This window comes from Capra hircus, chromosome 7 (assembly GCF_001704415.2).
Source record: "Capra hircus breed San Clemente chromosome 7, ASM170441v1, whole genome shotgun sequence".
NCBI classification, from domain to species: domain Eukaryota; kingdom Metazoa; phylum Chordata; class Mammalia; order Artiodactyla; family Bovidae; genus Capra; species Capra hircus.
In genome coordinates, this window is record NC_030814.1 from 42,223,598 (window position 1) to 42,238,733 (window position 15,136).

The following is a 15,136-nucleotide window of genomic DNA, read 5'->3' on the forward strand; positions in this document are numbered from 1 at the left end:
AAATAGTCTTTGTGGATATAGTCAAGCTGAAATGAGATCACACAGTAGGTGGAATCTAATCTGCCTTTTATACAAGAAATCAGGGACACTGGGAAGAGAACCTGTGTGAAGACAGAGGACACCTCTGGAAGGACAGCCTAGGGAACATGGAAGCAGGGATTTGAGCACTGCACCTACAGACCAGGGAACCCCAGGGACTGCCAACCTTCCCCGGAAGCCTGGAGAGGAGAAAGGAAAGGAGGCGCGCTCAGGGAGAATCGACACCACCAAGTCCCTCTCTTCAGCTAGTAGCCTCCAGAACTGTGGGAGAATAAATTTTCATTGTTGCAAACCACTCAGTTTGTGGTACTTTCTTACTGTTAGATGTTCCAGAAAACTAACACAAGTAACAATGCCTACAAATGGAACAGAAGAATAAATCATTTAACTAGGTACTAATATGGAGAAGGCAATGGCACCCCACTCCAGTACTCTCGCCTGGAAAATCCCATGGATGGAGGAGCCTAGGCTGCAGTCCATGGGGTCGCTAAGAGTCTGGCACAACTGAGCGACTTCACTTTCACTTTTCACTTTCATGCACTGGAGAAGGAAATGGCAACCCACTCCAGTGTTCTTGCCTGGAGGATCCCGGGGACGGCAGAGCCTGGTGGGCTGCCGTTTATGGGGTCGCACAGAGTCGGACACGACTGGAGCGACTTAGCAGCAGCAGCAGCAGCAAAAGGTACTAATAAGAATTGTTTAATGAAATCAAATTAACTGGAAAAGTACAGATGGATAGGATATACCATATTCCAGAAAGCCTGAAAGAGCTGATGGACACCAACGACTGCCATGGTTAAACAATTAAACTTCAAGAAGGAAAAAAAAAAAAGTTTCAAACCTGGAGGCAGAAAAAACTCAGAGGCTCTGATAATTTCTGACCCCTTTTCTTGAAGAATAAAATGAAAAATTGTTTCTGATGAAATGATGAAATCAAGCCAATCAAGGCAGAAATCAAAATAGACCTCAGCTATGCAGAAGCTCAGATAAAACAAGGTGGGGTGAGTACTGAACCAATTTAAATATAGTACTAATAAAATTAACACTGGGAATTAGGGTTGGGAAATAGAAATCTTCATAGAAATTTTATAAATCTTAGTGAAATATTTTGAATTTATAAATTGTATTGAAAAGCAACGAATTATGTTTTGAGAGAAGGACTCGAGTCAATGAAAACTGGATATAATTCAAATATGAGATTAAAAAATAATCTAAACTGTTTAATGTTTCACCTCATTTTCTTTTTTCTTAACATTCAACAGTTTTTAACAAATAGTGATCAAGTTTTAGACATTGTGTTTGACACCGGGAAGCCTTTATGACTAAGACACAGTCCTTGACTTTCAAGGTTTATATTTTGACAAAAATAATAAATCTGATGTTTGAACTTTATTAGATTTTTATATTGGCATCCTCATGGTTATCAGGGCTTGCCAGGTGACTCAGTGGTAAAGAATACACCTGCTAGTGCAGGAGACTTGGGAGATGCAGGTTCAGTTCCTGGGTCAGAAAAATCCCTTGGAGTAAGAAATGGCAAGCCACTCCAGTATTCTTGCCTGGAAAACTCCATGGGCAAGAGGAGCCTGCTGGGCTACAGTCCATGGGGTCACAAAGAGTCAGACATGACTGAGCACGCATGCACATCATAGGTAACTCACACCCAAGTATTAAACAGACATTGGTCAAGGGGCTTTATACATGTCTTATGGATTCTGTGCAACAGAGCTACAAGAAAGGTACATTATTATCCTCATTATACACTCTAAGAAATATTTACCTAAAGGTCGTTAACTTCAAGCTCACCTCTACTTCTTTCTGTCAAGTTCTCCTAAAATTCAATTTAATCGTTTTTTTGTGTGCAAGAATGAAACAGGAGGAGGAAAAGAAGAAGGAAGGGAACAGAAAAACTGAAATCCAACTTCAGCCCAAATATTCATTAGCTGTGTGAGACGCTTAATTTTATGAATCAACTCGAATGAGGATGCCCAGATAGATGGTAAAATATTATTTCCATACATATCTGTGAGGGTATCTCTGGAAGTGATTAAAATTTGAATCCGTAGAGTGAAGAAGACCTCCCTCACCAATTCAAGCGAGCATCATCCAACCCATGATCCCAACCAGTGCAGGTGAGTGTTATCCTATCCACCCAATAGAACAAAAAAGCAGAGTCAGGGCACATTTTACTCTCTTTGCTTGAACGGAGACATCCATTTTTTCCCTTCTATTAGATATCTGACTCCTGGCTCTCAGGTTTTTGGACTCAAATTATGATGTATTGCCCTCCCCACCCCTAATTTTCAGAAGTTTAGATTTGGAATAAATTATATCACTGGGTGTTCTGGTTCTCCTGCTTGAAAGGCAGATTATGGGACTTCTCAGCTTCCAATTCCTAAGAAAGGCAATGCCAAAGAATGTTCAAATAACTGTACAATTGCACTCATTTCACATGATAACAAGATTTTACTGAAATCCTTCAAGCTAGGCTTTAGCAGTACATTAATAGAGAACTTCCAGATGTACAGGCTGGATTCAGAAATGGCAGAGGAACCAGAGATCAAATTGTCAACATATGCTAGATCATAGAAAAAGCAAGAGAATTAAAAAAACATGTACTTCTACTTCATCGACCATGTGAAAGCCTTTAACTGTGGATCACAACAAACTGTGGAATATTCTTGAAGAGATGGGAATAGCAGACTACATTACTTGTCTCCTGAGAAACCTGTGTGCAGGACAAGAAGCAACAGTTAGAACTGGACATGAAACGATGGACTGGTTCAAAATTCAGTTAAGTTCAGTTCAGCTACTCAGTCGTGTCTGACTCTTTGCAACCCCATGGACTGCAGCATACCAGGCCTCCCTGTCCATCACCAACTCCCAGAGTTTACTCAAACTCATGTTCATTGAGTCGGTGATGCCATCCAACCATCTCATCCTCTGTCATCCCCTTCTCCTGTCCCCAATCCCTCCCAGCATCAGAGTCTTTTCCAATGAGTCAGCTCTTCGCATGAGGTGGCCAAAGTATTGGAGTTTCAGCTTCAACATCAGTCCTTCCAAAGAACGTTCAGGACTGATTTCCTTTCAGATGGACTGGTTGGATCTCCTGGCACTCCAAGGGACTCTTAAGAGTCTTCTCCAACACGGCAGTTCAAAAGCATCAATTCTTTGGTGCTCAGTTTTCTTTATAGTCCAACTATCACATCCATACATGACTACTGGAAAAACCATAACCTTGACTAGATGGACCTTTGTTGGCAAAGTAATGTCTCTGCTTTTTAACATGGTGTCTAAGTTGGTCATAACTTTCCTTCCAAGGAGTAAGTGTATTTTAATTTCAGGGCTGCAGTCACCATCTGCAGTGATTTTAGAGCCCAAGAAAATAGTCTGTCACTGTTTCCATTTTTTCTCCATCTATTTGCCATGAAGTTATGGGACCAGTTGCCATGATCTAGTTTTCTGAATGTTGAGCTTTAAGCCAACTTTTTCACTCTCCTCTTTCATTTTCATCAAGAGACTCTTTAGTTCTTCACTTTCTGCCTTAAGGGTGGTGTCATCTGCATATTTGAGGTTATTGATATTTCTCCCAGCGATCTTGATTCCAGCTTTGCTTCATCCAGCCCAGTGTTTCTCATGATACCTCTGCATGTAAGTTAAATAAGCAGGGTGACAATATACAGCCTTGTTGTACTCTTTTTCCTATTTGGAACCAGTCGGTTGTTCCATGCTCTGTTCAAACTCTTGCTTCCTGACTTGCATACAGATTTCTTAAGAGGCAGGTCTGGTGGTCTGATATTTCCATCTCTTGAAAAATTTCCACAGTTTATTGTGATCCACACAGTCAAAGGCTTTGGCATAGTCAATAAAGTAGAAATAGATGTTTTTCTGGAACTCTCTTGCTTTTAGGATAATCCAGCAAATGTTGACAATTTGATCTCTAGTTCCTCTGCCCTTTCTAAAACCACCTTGAACATCTGGAGGTTCATGGTTCATGTATTGTTTAAGCCTGGCTTGGAGAATTTTGAACATTACTTTACTAGCATGTGAGATGAGTGCAGTTGTGTGGTAGTTTGAGCATTCTTTGGTATTGCCTTTCTTAGAGATTGGAATGAAAACTGACCTGTTCAAAATTGGGAAAGGAGTAGGTCAAGGCTGTATATTGTCATCCTGCTTCATCAACTTACATGCAAAGTACATCATATGAGATGCTGGGCTGGATGACTCACAAGCTGGAATCAAAATTGCCTGGAGAAATACCAGCAACCACAGATATGCAGATGATACCAGTTTAATGGCAGAAAGTGAAGAGGAACTAAAGAGCCTCTTGATGAAAGTGAAAGAGGAGAGTGAAAAAGCTGGCTTAAAACTCAACATTCAGAAAACTAAGATTACTATGCAGTGAATAGATAGGGGAAAAGTGGAAATGGTGTCAGATTTCATATTTTGGGGCTCCAAATTCAATGTGAATGGTGACTTCAACCATGAAATTAAGACACTTGCTCCTTGGAAGAAAAGCTATGACCAACCTAGACAGCATATTAAAAAGAAGAGACCCCAATTGGCCAACAAAGATGCATATAGTTAAAGCTATGCTTTTCCCCCTAGTCTTGTATAGATGATAGAGGTGGACCATTATGAAAGCTGAGTGCTGAAAAATTGATACTTTTGAACTGTGGTGTTGGAGAAGACTCCTGATAGTCCCTTGGAGTGCCAGAAGATCCAACCAGTCCATCCTAAAGAAAATCAACCCTAAATATTCATTGGAAGGACTAATGCTGGTCTGAAACTCCAATACTTTGGCCACCTGATGCGAAAAACTAACTCATTTGAAAAGACTCTGATGCTGGGAAAGATTGAGGGCAGGAGAAGAAGGAGACGACAGAGGATGAGATGGTTTGATGGCATCACCGACCCAATGGATGTGAGTTTGAGTAAACTCCTGGAGTTGGTGATGGACAGGGAGGCCTAGCGTGCTGCAGTCCATGGGGTGGCAAAGAGTCAGACACGACTGAGCAACTGAACTGAACTGAACAATGTATACACAACAAGACTGTGTTGACTGTTGTCAAAGTATCAATTTTATATTTTATGAAATTCTCTGTAAGTCTTAAAATGTTAAGAAAGAACATTTAAAAATTCTTTTAAGATATGATCTTGAGAAAAGGGTAGTTTTCAAACGGAATAAATTTAGCTCTATAGAATTGTTCAGTATACCTCAGGGTGGAACAGTGAATTTCATTAAGTGACTAGAACTCCTGAAGCACTGCTTTAGGAGATTCTGACTGGAAAGGTCCTCTAGCCTATGATCCTGAATCAAAATTAGTCTTAATATTTCACTCCATTGTAGAAAAATACAAGTATTATTGTATTGTAGAACAATACAAGTTATTCTACTGCAGAGTTATTAGAAAACAAAACTTATAAGAACCTCCTATTTCCCTATTAAAGGAAGAGGAAGTTAATACCAAACAGAAAACTCTTATCTCTGGGAACCTACAGGAATTGATCAAAGGAAGTAGGAACACAAACTCACCTGTCCTTATACTCAACTCTTGCATGATTTTTATATCATTGAACCACCCTCTTTTCTCAATACGGCAGCAATACAAGCCACTGTCAGATGGGTCAGCATCCTCTATGGTCAAGGACAAATCCCTTTCACCAATATATCCTTTTAGTTGATAACGTCTGTCCTTCTGAAAAATAACGTTGTATCCATCAGTCTGGATAATGTCTGTTCCGCAGCTCAGCCAAGAACATTTTCCTCGGCCCCAGCATGCGGATGTGATTTCTCCAGTATATGAGCAGGGTAGCCTGATAGACTGACCGGCTACTCCAGTCACTTGACTGTAAGAGGTTACACCATCTGCAAATAAAGAGAAACCAAAGCATGAGAACATAAGGTCTCAATATTTTAATTTTAATAATTTTAATTTTTTTATATAGCTTATTTGGTTTGAAATTATGTGACTGTATCTTGAGTTTTTAGAATTTAGTATGAGCAAATTTCCATGTTAACATGTTCTTCAGCAGCATCACTATTTATTAGATATGATTGAAGATAAAAGATCATATAAACATTTTTCTCGATTGATGAAAATGACCCAATAGGACAGATTTTCTACGGAAAATATCAGGACAAAGATCAGATATATGTTCAGCCTTTTTGGTGAATATGATCAAACTTTTCTCCAAAAGATCTGATTGAGACAAATGGCATCTAGTAATGCATGAATATGTGGATATTCATCCTGTATTTGACAGGTAACTGTTTATTAAACATGTAAAACGTACTGGTGGCTCTTCCTTTCTCCTAGATTCAATCACTGTCTTAACTGAAATCTGGTTTTAAAACTCTATTGCATTCAAAGTTTTGATTTTCAATTTTTATTTGAATTTTCCAATGACCATTGAACATAGTCACTTCATAATACCCTCTCTATTTAAATTTTTTAAAAAGGTCTAATATTTTATTAAACATAACTGGCTGGAAAGCAGAAGTCTTGTAAACTCTTTAGAAGTCAGTTCTTAGGAAAATGGGTTTATAATACTTTTAGGAGAAATTAGTTTTATGGGCTTTAGCATCATTCCAAAAAATTTAAGCAGGGATCCTTTCTTGAGCTCTGTGCAATGAATCACAGTCCACTTATCCAGGTGAAAACAAAAAAATTGGAGAATATTCAGTAAAATACTAAGTTTGCCTCTTAGAAACAAACAGGCAGGAAGACTTACCTGTGGCAGTGGCTTAAACACTGTGCATTGGCAAAAAGTTCCTAAAAGAACTATGAGACTTAACAGCTAATCACAGTCAGGACTTCCCTGGTGGCTCAGACAGTAAAAAGCGTCTGCCTACAATGTGGGAGACCTGGGTTCGATCCCTGGGTCAGAAAGATCTCCTGGAGAAGGAGATGGCAACCCACTCCAGTACTCTTGCCTGGAAAATCCCATGGACGCATGGAGGAGCCTGGTAGACTACAGTCCATTGGGTCACAAAGAGTCCAATAGGACTGAGCAACTTCACTTTCATTTTTCATAGTTAAGACTGGGCTGTGAGTCTGGGAAATGCTTTGGGAATAAGACACTCGTTGTTACATAGTATAAAAGTATTTTCTTCACTGGAATTCTGATATTTAATTTTGCTTAATATCATTTTGTATCACAAAGCTAATACATATTAATTTTAAAAATTTGTTATAGAAGTATAATTTAAAATTGTACTTTTGCTCATATTCTACCTGTAAAGATTGTTTTTAAATTTTAGGGTATATCTATCACTCATTTTCTCTCCTCTCTCATAGAATGTTTTGAATGAAAATATATTATCTATTAAAAAAGATTTCCCATACAGCACAGATGGGGAATCTTAGTTTCCCAATGAGGGATGGAACCCACACCCACTACATTGGAAGTATGGAGTCTTAAGCCACTGGAAAAGAGGGAAGGTAACTCTCTTTCCCATCCATCCCCATTTCTTCCTCCGGTTCCTTTCCATGCCGTGATGACAATGGTTGCTGTTTGCTCCATACACATGAGAAGTTCATGCATACACATGAACAACACAGGTGGCAGCATATGCGTATGCACTGAATCATGCCTTGTTCATCTTGCTATAGATTTTATAATTCTTGGTGTTTAAGCAATTTCTTTGGCTTAAGGTTTAAGCTTTGTTCTTCGCTCACTAGTTGACTTTTAAACAATGTCCTAGAAATCTACCTTGCTTGACCGTACCTACATACTCACTACATTCCCCCATCCTCAGGGCTTCCAAAGCACAGCCCACCTGTTCGCTTACCTGTCAGAAGAAGTAGGAGGCCCAGGATGGCTACCCAAGGATGCATGATGCTCTTGGCCTGAAAGAAAGTGAAGGTTGACTGGTTTGTATGCTTCCAGGCAGATGGTATCAGATTGGACACCACTAGGTGGCTTTTCAGGGGTTCCAAATAGCTCAGGTTCCTTATGCCTCAGCACAGAAAAAATTGAGCCAGAGCCTGAGGAGTGATGAATGAGACGTGATGCATTAAAACAGGATGCTTGTAAAGACTAGCATACTTCTAGCACAAGGTGAGCATTGTGCTGCCTCAAGTACTTAGTGGGTTACACTTGTATAATCAAAGGAAGAAGGAGAGGGGAGAAGACCACCTTCTTTCTCACTGTTAGTCTTCTTGGATGGGAGGATGTTTGCTCCTACATGGTGCATCCGGCCCTGTCATGGCACTACGGGAAAATTAGTCCAGGTCTCAGGACAATGAGGGTTGTTCAGTTTGAAATGTGACATATCCAACTCTGGTAAATGTTTTAATCTTACAAATATCAGTTTCTTCTCCTTTATAATGAATGTAATAATAGAATCTACCCCAAACATCTGGACAAGGGCTCACAATAAGATAATGCTCTGAAAGCATCAAACCCAGCCCTTTCCTATAATAAGCACTCAGTAACTATTGTTTATTATCCATGACTCCAAGAATAATATTGATAGCCCAAAATGTTTCCCTATGAGATGATACATATGAAAGCTTTGGAAGTCCCTATTCAGCACTTACACTGTATCATCACAGTAATAATTATTTAATCAGAGGGAGGTGCCAGTCATCAGACACTGTTGAGACCGGCTCGACAAGCAGGGTTTCCAAAAGCGCAATACAGCGAGAGAATAAGAAACAAGACACAAGAATTCAGAGAAAAGTGAGGATCAGGGGACCAACACCGCTCCAAGGTGAAGGTGCAGAAACTGAATCCAAGCCAGCTTTATTATACTTTCAGCCATGAATGAAAGAATATGCAGGGAGCTAAACAATAACTCATGTGGCCGTCGGGGGCCAAAGAACAAAATTATCATTAACCATTGAGTAATTAGGAACCAGTAATCAATAACAAATCAGTAACTACGACTAACATTCTTATCTATAGATTTTCTACCAGATCCGTAAAACATGTGTTTCTGAGACACCAGTTGAGAAACAGGCTGAGGTCAGTTTTCTGACCCCAGGATCGTATCTTATTTTCAAGATTATGAACTGTTCCCTCTGGACTTGTTCCAAGAGTCTCATGCCTTATAGCATCCAGTTTATCAATGATTATAAATTTCTTTTGTGGCCGTAGTGGGGGCCTGCTTTTCTTTTATTCTTCCTGTCTCCTACATCTCCCCCTTTTTGATTTTGCACATGATGAGAAATGGTGAGAAATGTTAGTTGCTGTTGTTGGCTTCGTTGTCTCTTGATCGTTCTTCTCCAGACTATACAGAAACATAAACACATAATTAATAGCACTCCCATAACCAGAGCAATTCCATATCCAAATGTCTTGATCTGCTTGAAGGGATTAAAAGAAAAAAGATTATTAGCAACAGTATCAAGAAAATCTGATCCAGAAATTACATCAAGATGTTTATTAAAAGCTTTTAATATATCGTGTTGTAGATATTGAATATCTACAGAAATATTATCTTGGTTCAATAGGTGTTGTTTAACTTTAACCCATTTGAATTGAGTCTTATTATATTTGAAAGCTGTTACACAAAAGGAAGTATAGTTCCAATCACATCTTAGGCTCACCTGTTTTTGTAAATTGACTAGTTGATCTCCTAATAAAATAACAGATGTTTGAAGGTCGGCCACTTGGGAGGCCAACTTTCCATCAATTTTTTGTTGAGTGGTCCAAAGGAAATCGGCATCTTTATGCCATTCTTATACAAGATGAACTGTTTGTACAGATTTATGAAGAGCCATTCTGGCTACGGCTCCCATAGTGGTAATAGCTATAATGCCTAAGATGGCAGCAATTAGCAATCCCAGAAAATGTTTAACACATTTAAGATTTTTCAATTTTTCTTCAATAACATATAATGTAGGGCTTTCTTGCCAAGGTCATTGTAAATCAACTGGAACCCATATGCCAGTTCTGGTTTTAAGAATGCAAATACCCTGCCAACTTTCATTAAAAAGAATGGTATTATTTATACATGCATAAAATGAACAGTTAGAACATGTTACTAATCCCAAACTGGGATCATATTTTGCTGGTCTGATCATAAAAACAAAAGGAATTCTTACACAAGTCTGAACAGTGTAAAATTAAAGGTAGCTTTTCGGTCATTTAAAATATATTCAGTATATTGTTCCCTCCAAGTAATTAGTTCTTTAGTGCCATGGGTATTTTCCATTTCATCATGAATAGGATGATGATCTGCAGGAGGCACGGGGGAGCTAATCCTGCCCCATGCCATGTGAGAGATTGACTGCCATAAGTACTGATTATCTTATCTCTATATACCCATGGAGAAGACACTTTAGATTCTACAAGTTCAGGGGTTCCTCGGGGTTCCCAGTCAATAATGGAGCATTCTTCAAAATTTAATAATAAGTGACTTTCTGATCCTTTACATAATTTCCATCTTAACCAATTTTCAATACCACCGCTAATTTCAGTAACACAATCAGAAAGGTCAGGTGGATTCAACATGCTGGAAGTTTCTTCTTTTTCTAAAAAAAGTAAGAGCAGTTAACAGAAGGAGGGAAGTCTTATCATCATGTGATTCTTTGACAACTGACAGCCACTTTTGATATCCTGTTTTAAGACACATACTTCCAAAACCAACACAAACAGGAGTGGCATCAGAGCCAATAATGTAATTTATCAACTGACCATCTTCTTCCTTTACAGTCTTTTTTTAATGTGTCCCAATTTTTCATGTTGGTGACATCTCATATCTGTTTTTTTATTAGCTTTAGATAATACTTGAGCCGGAAGTTGCATTTTATATGGTTCTGACCCAATGTCTTGGCAAACTTTAAGATATTCTTCTAGAGGGGCACCCTGTGCTTTGAGAGGCTGAATCACCTTTTTACATTCTGAGTTAGCATTCTCATATGCAAGAACTTGCATCAGCAAATTTCTCAAACCAGCTTGTGCAACTGTTTTATTTAAATTTTGACATAACCTGGCAATAAAATCTACATAAGTGTCCCCATTTGATAGTTCAATTTGAGTAAATGAAATCGAGGCTTGTCCAGCTGGATTTATTCTCTCCCAGGCTTTTAAACATATCATTCTCACTTGAGTGAGTAACTGCTCATCAAATTGTAACTGAGCTTGAATGCCAAAATGTGCCCCACTACCCATTAATTGATCAAGTGTTATATCAACTGGCGGGTTGGCTGTTGCATTTCTGCAAGCTTGTGATTTGCTTCGTCTTGCCACCAGGTGCTAAATTGTAAAAATTCTGAGGCGGATAGGCAAGTTCTGGCTATCATTTCCCAATCACAAGGAATTAACTGTTCAGCTTGTGAAAGTCCCTGAATTAGTCCCATAGTATAAGGAGAATTAGTTCCATATTAGGTGCGTGCCTGTTTTATCTCCCTTATAGTTTTAAATGATATGGCATTATAATCATTCATAATGCATTCCTCCTTGTAGGAATTGAGGATCTGATGGGATTTGGGTTACAGCCACAGGGAGAATTAAAGCGTCTTCATCCCCCTGCAATTGTGCCATACGAACTCCCTTTTGTAAAGGCGTCATTTTATTAGGCACAGTTATCCGTGGTTTAAAAGCAAATCCATCATCCCAAGGGGTTTCAGGATTGAAAGGAGGGGGACTCGACAAAAGGTGCATTTGGTCGAGCAAGAAAGATCTGTTCTTGACTTTTATCATTCTTTTGGCTCTTATTTTTCATTTCTATTGATTGTTTCTCTTCCTCATCACCTCTGTTTTCATATAAATTCATTTCCTCCATTGTTCCTGTATTTGTTCTACAGAATCCCCTGAATCTGAGGTTTCAGATTGCAGCAGTCCTACAGCTGTGCTAATAAGATTCCCTATTGACCCTACAGACAGAACCTTTTCGTCGCGTTGGTAGGCACTGCGCAGGCAACGCATAACTTCGTCCCATTCCTCATGCCTCAAAGTCCCTTTATCTGGATCTGCTGCTGCTGCCAAGTTGCTTCAGTCGTGTCCGACTCTGTGCGACCCCATAGATGGCAGTAGCAATATTTTTCAATGGCAGAAAACAGTTCTTTAAAAGAGGAGTGAGATATCTCGACCCCCGAACTTTTAAACGAAGTTTTTAACACTTGCATATAATCACAATGCTTAGAAGGATTTTGCCCCATCATTACCCTGATTGACAAATCCGCAGGGGGGTACTTACCAAGTGCTTTCCTCTTCCGCCTAGCTGGCCAAATTTCCCTGCGTTCTACGCCGCTAGGAGCTAGCTTCGCAGGCTGGATTGACTTTCGGGTCCCTGTTTCGGCGCCACTTGTCTAGACAGGCTTGACAAGCCGGGTTTCTGAAAGCGCGATACGGCGAGAGAATGAGAAAGAAGGCAAGAATTCAGAGAAAAGCGAGGATCAGGGGACCAACACCGCTCCAAAGTGAAGGTGCAGAAACTGAATCCAAGCCAGCTTTATTATATTTTCAGCCGTGAATGAAAGAATATGCGGGGAGTTAAACAATAACTCATGTGGCCGTCGGGGCCAAAGAATAAAATGACCATTAACCATTGAGTAATTAGGAAAGAGTAATCAATAACAAATCAGTAACTAAGACTAATATTCTTATCTATAAATTTTCTACCAGATCCGTAAAACATGTGATTCTGAGACACCAGTTGAGAAACAGGCTGAGGTCAGTTTTCTGACCCCAGGATTGTATCTTGTTTTCAAGATTATGAACTTGTTCCAAGAGTCTCATGCCTTATAGCATCCAGTTTATCAATGATTATAAATTTCTTTTGTGGCCGTAGTGGGGGCCTGCTTTTCTTTTATTCTTCCTGTCTCCTACAAGACACCAATCCCCACCGAGGCATCTGTAGGTCCACCCAGCCCCACATTTCCAACTTCCTGTTAGACATTATCCAGGGGCACTTCAAACTCAAGATCACCCAAATAATTTTCCTTCTTCCTTCTGGGGTTCCTTTACTAGTGAACCCATCACATCACCTACAATCCCAAGTGCAGAGAATCAGTCGTCCTTCCCTCTTGCTCCAGTCACCAGCTCCTCTCAGTTCCAGGTCCTAAATGGCTCTGACCCCTTCTCTGCTGTTACTGCTGCCATCATCCTAGCTGACACACTCCTCTCCTGTCCGAATGACAGCAGGAGCCTCCTGGGGAGCCTCTCTGCCCCGGGTTTACTCCTCTCCAATACAGCTTCCACAGTCTTGCCAGCACAATATTTCCAAAAACAGAGCTCAAAGTGCCATTCCTTTCTCCAAACACATGAACGGTTTCTTAGGACCCTGGGGTCAAGTCTAAATTCCTCAGTCCATCAATCAAGGCCTTTAAGAACCTAGGCTATTCCGAGCTTCCTGTCTCCATTAGATTAAACTAGACTCTTAAACAATCACAGAGATTCCATGCTCCTATAAGTCCCCCTATCTCTGCTCAGACTGTTATCCCTGCCTGTTCACTCTGCTCAATGTAATGCTCTCATCCATGAAGAGCCAATTCAAGGATCTTTGAGAGAAATCATCCTGGCCCTCCTTTCCCAGTTAGACTCCTTTTCTCCTTCCTTTGGGTCCCCAGGGCACTTCTTCACACGTCTACCCCCAAACAAAGCCCACTGAGTGGTTATTTGCTCCACCCAAGCCTGTGTATCCCACACTTCTATGGACAGAGGTCAAGATTTCCTCATTTTGATATGTTGTGGTCCCTGCATAGAGAAGCAACCAGGTAAGCCATGCTTAATAATCATAGATTCAAAAGGCCTTTACCAAGTATCATGCTACATATTTCTATGTATCCAAATGAAGTCCCAAGAAAAAGGTATACAATCTCATCTCCAACCACTTTTCCCTCTAAGAATCCCTTGATTTGCGGGAAAGGCCAGCTTGCTCAGACCGTGGAGCTTTGGCTGGGTTTGTAAAGCAGAGAGATACGGTAAGGGAACAAATGCTCCTAACAGTGCCGCACGCCCACTTTTCCACCATCCCACCCCGAGACCAAGAAAAGCCGATTGTAAGAACCTCAAGGAAAGAGAAATGTGCCTATGATCAGGGCAGTGTTCACTTTAGTTCCGTGTTCACTTTATTTGCAGTTTTCCTGGGTTAACAGCCAAGTCCTCACGCACATTTGGGGTCATTAAAAACTGCTCGGACTTCATATTGTTGATGAGCATTATGATCCAATTCAGGGCTGAGAAGAAGTGAATCCTGATACTTGAGGAGCAAATAGGAAAACCTGCCCTCAGGGAGCTCTCCTGAGAGATAGTTGCTGCCAGTCGTGGGACAAACAGTAACTGTACATGGGATTAGAAGAACGGGCCTCTGGTCTCAGCAATCTGCCTAACTCACTGCAAGCCCTCTCTCACCTCACTGGCCTTTTCTGGGCCTCAATTTAATATCAGTTCTCTACTGAAAACATCACCCTCAGGGGTCTCTGGGCCCAAATTTAAAGCATATGATACCGAGGAACGAGTCTCAGCTCTCCCTCTGCTTTGCTGTGTGATCTTGGGAAAGTCACTCCACATCTCTGAGCTCCATTTCTAGGCAGCCACAGAGTGGAGGTAAGGATTTGCCTACCTAGGTAGGGTTTCTTCAGATGGTGTCTGCAGACCAAACACATTCAGAGTAGAGGAGGGCCCTGCAGCAGGAGATCCATACTTGGAGATGTCTCATAAAATAAATAATACAAGTCAGGAAGCCCTTGCAGGGCATACTTGACCACAGCTCTTTAAAAAAAAAAAAGACAACACACAATTTCTGAGCCTAGATCATAGAATGGGGCCTCTCTATTGAGTGATGTGAGCAGGAAAAAAACAACTGAGGGGCCTCCGAAGATTAAAGATGTCCAACCTAGAGAGAAACATAGCTGAGAGTTCTGTAGAGCCATGTAAAAAGGAGTCAATGGAGCTTTCAGAATCTCAGATTTATTCTAATAGTGAGATTTTTTTTTTTTTAATTTTTGTCTCTTCTCCAAGTTTGTAATTTTGCCACTCATCAGCTGTTCCCCTGGTGTGATGAACAGTGGAAAAACAAATCATAAAACCAAAAAATGTCTCTGTACTTGGAAGGAACCAAGTCAGCTGGGAGCTGGAAGATGTGGCCTCTTGCTCCCCAGCCGGCCTGGCCTGAGAATGAAGGTATGTGAGTAGGAAGATCAAC

At 40.4% G+C, this 15,136-nt stretch overlaps 1 protein-coding gene across 2 annotated transcripts; it reads right to left on the reverse strand.

The window, feature by feature from the left end:
• On the reverse strand, nt 1,259-12,476 carry LOC108636345 (hepatitis A virus cellular receptor 1-like). 2 transcript variants are annotated; one of them, XM_018050119.1, is made up of 4 exons: nt 12,188-12,476; nt 7,832-7,889; nt 5,573-5,905; nt 1,259-2,764 (listed from the first exon to the last, which is right to left on the reverse strand). In XM_018050119.1, exons 2-4 carry the CDS (start codon nt 7,875-7,877, stop codon nt 2,745-2,747), a joined length of 399 nt encoding a protein of 132 aa, XP_017905608.1. In that variant the 5' UTR covers nt 7,878-7,889; nt 12,188-12,476; the 3' UTR covers nt 1,259-2,744. The 2 variants fall into 2 exon arrangements, with proteins under 2 accessions (XP_017905608.1, XP_017905609.1); XM_018050120.1 differs by having other exon boundaries at nt 7,832-8,027; nt 12,188-12,457.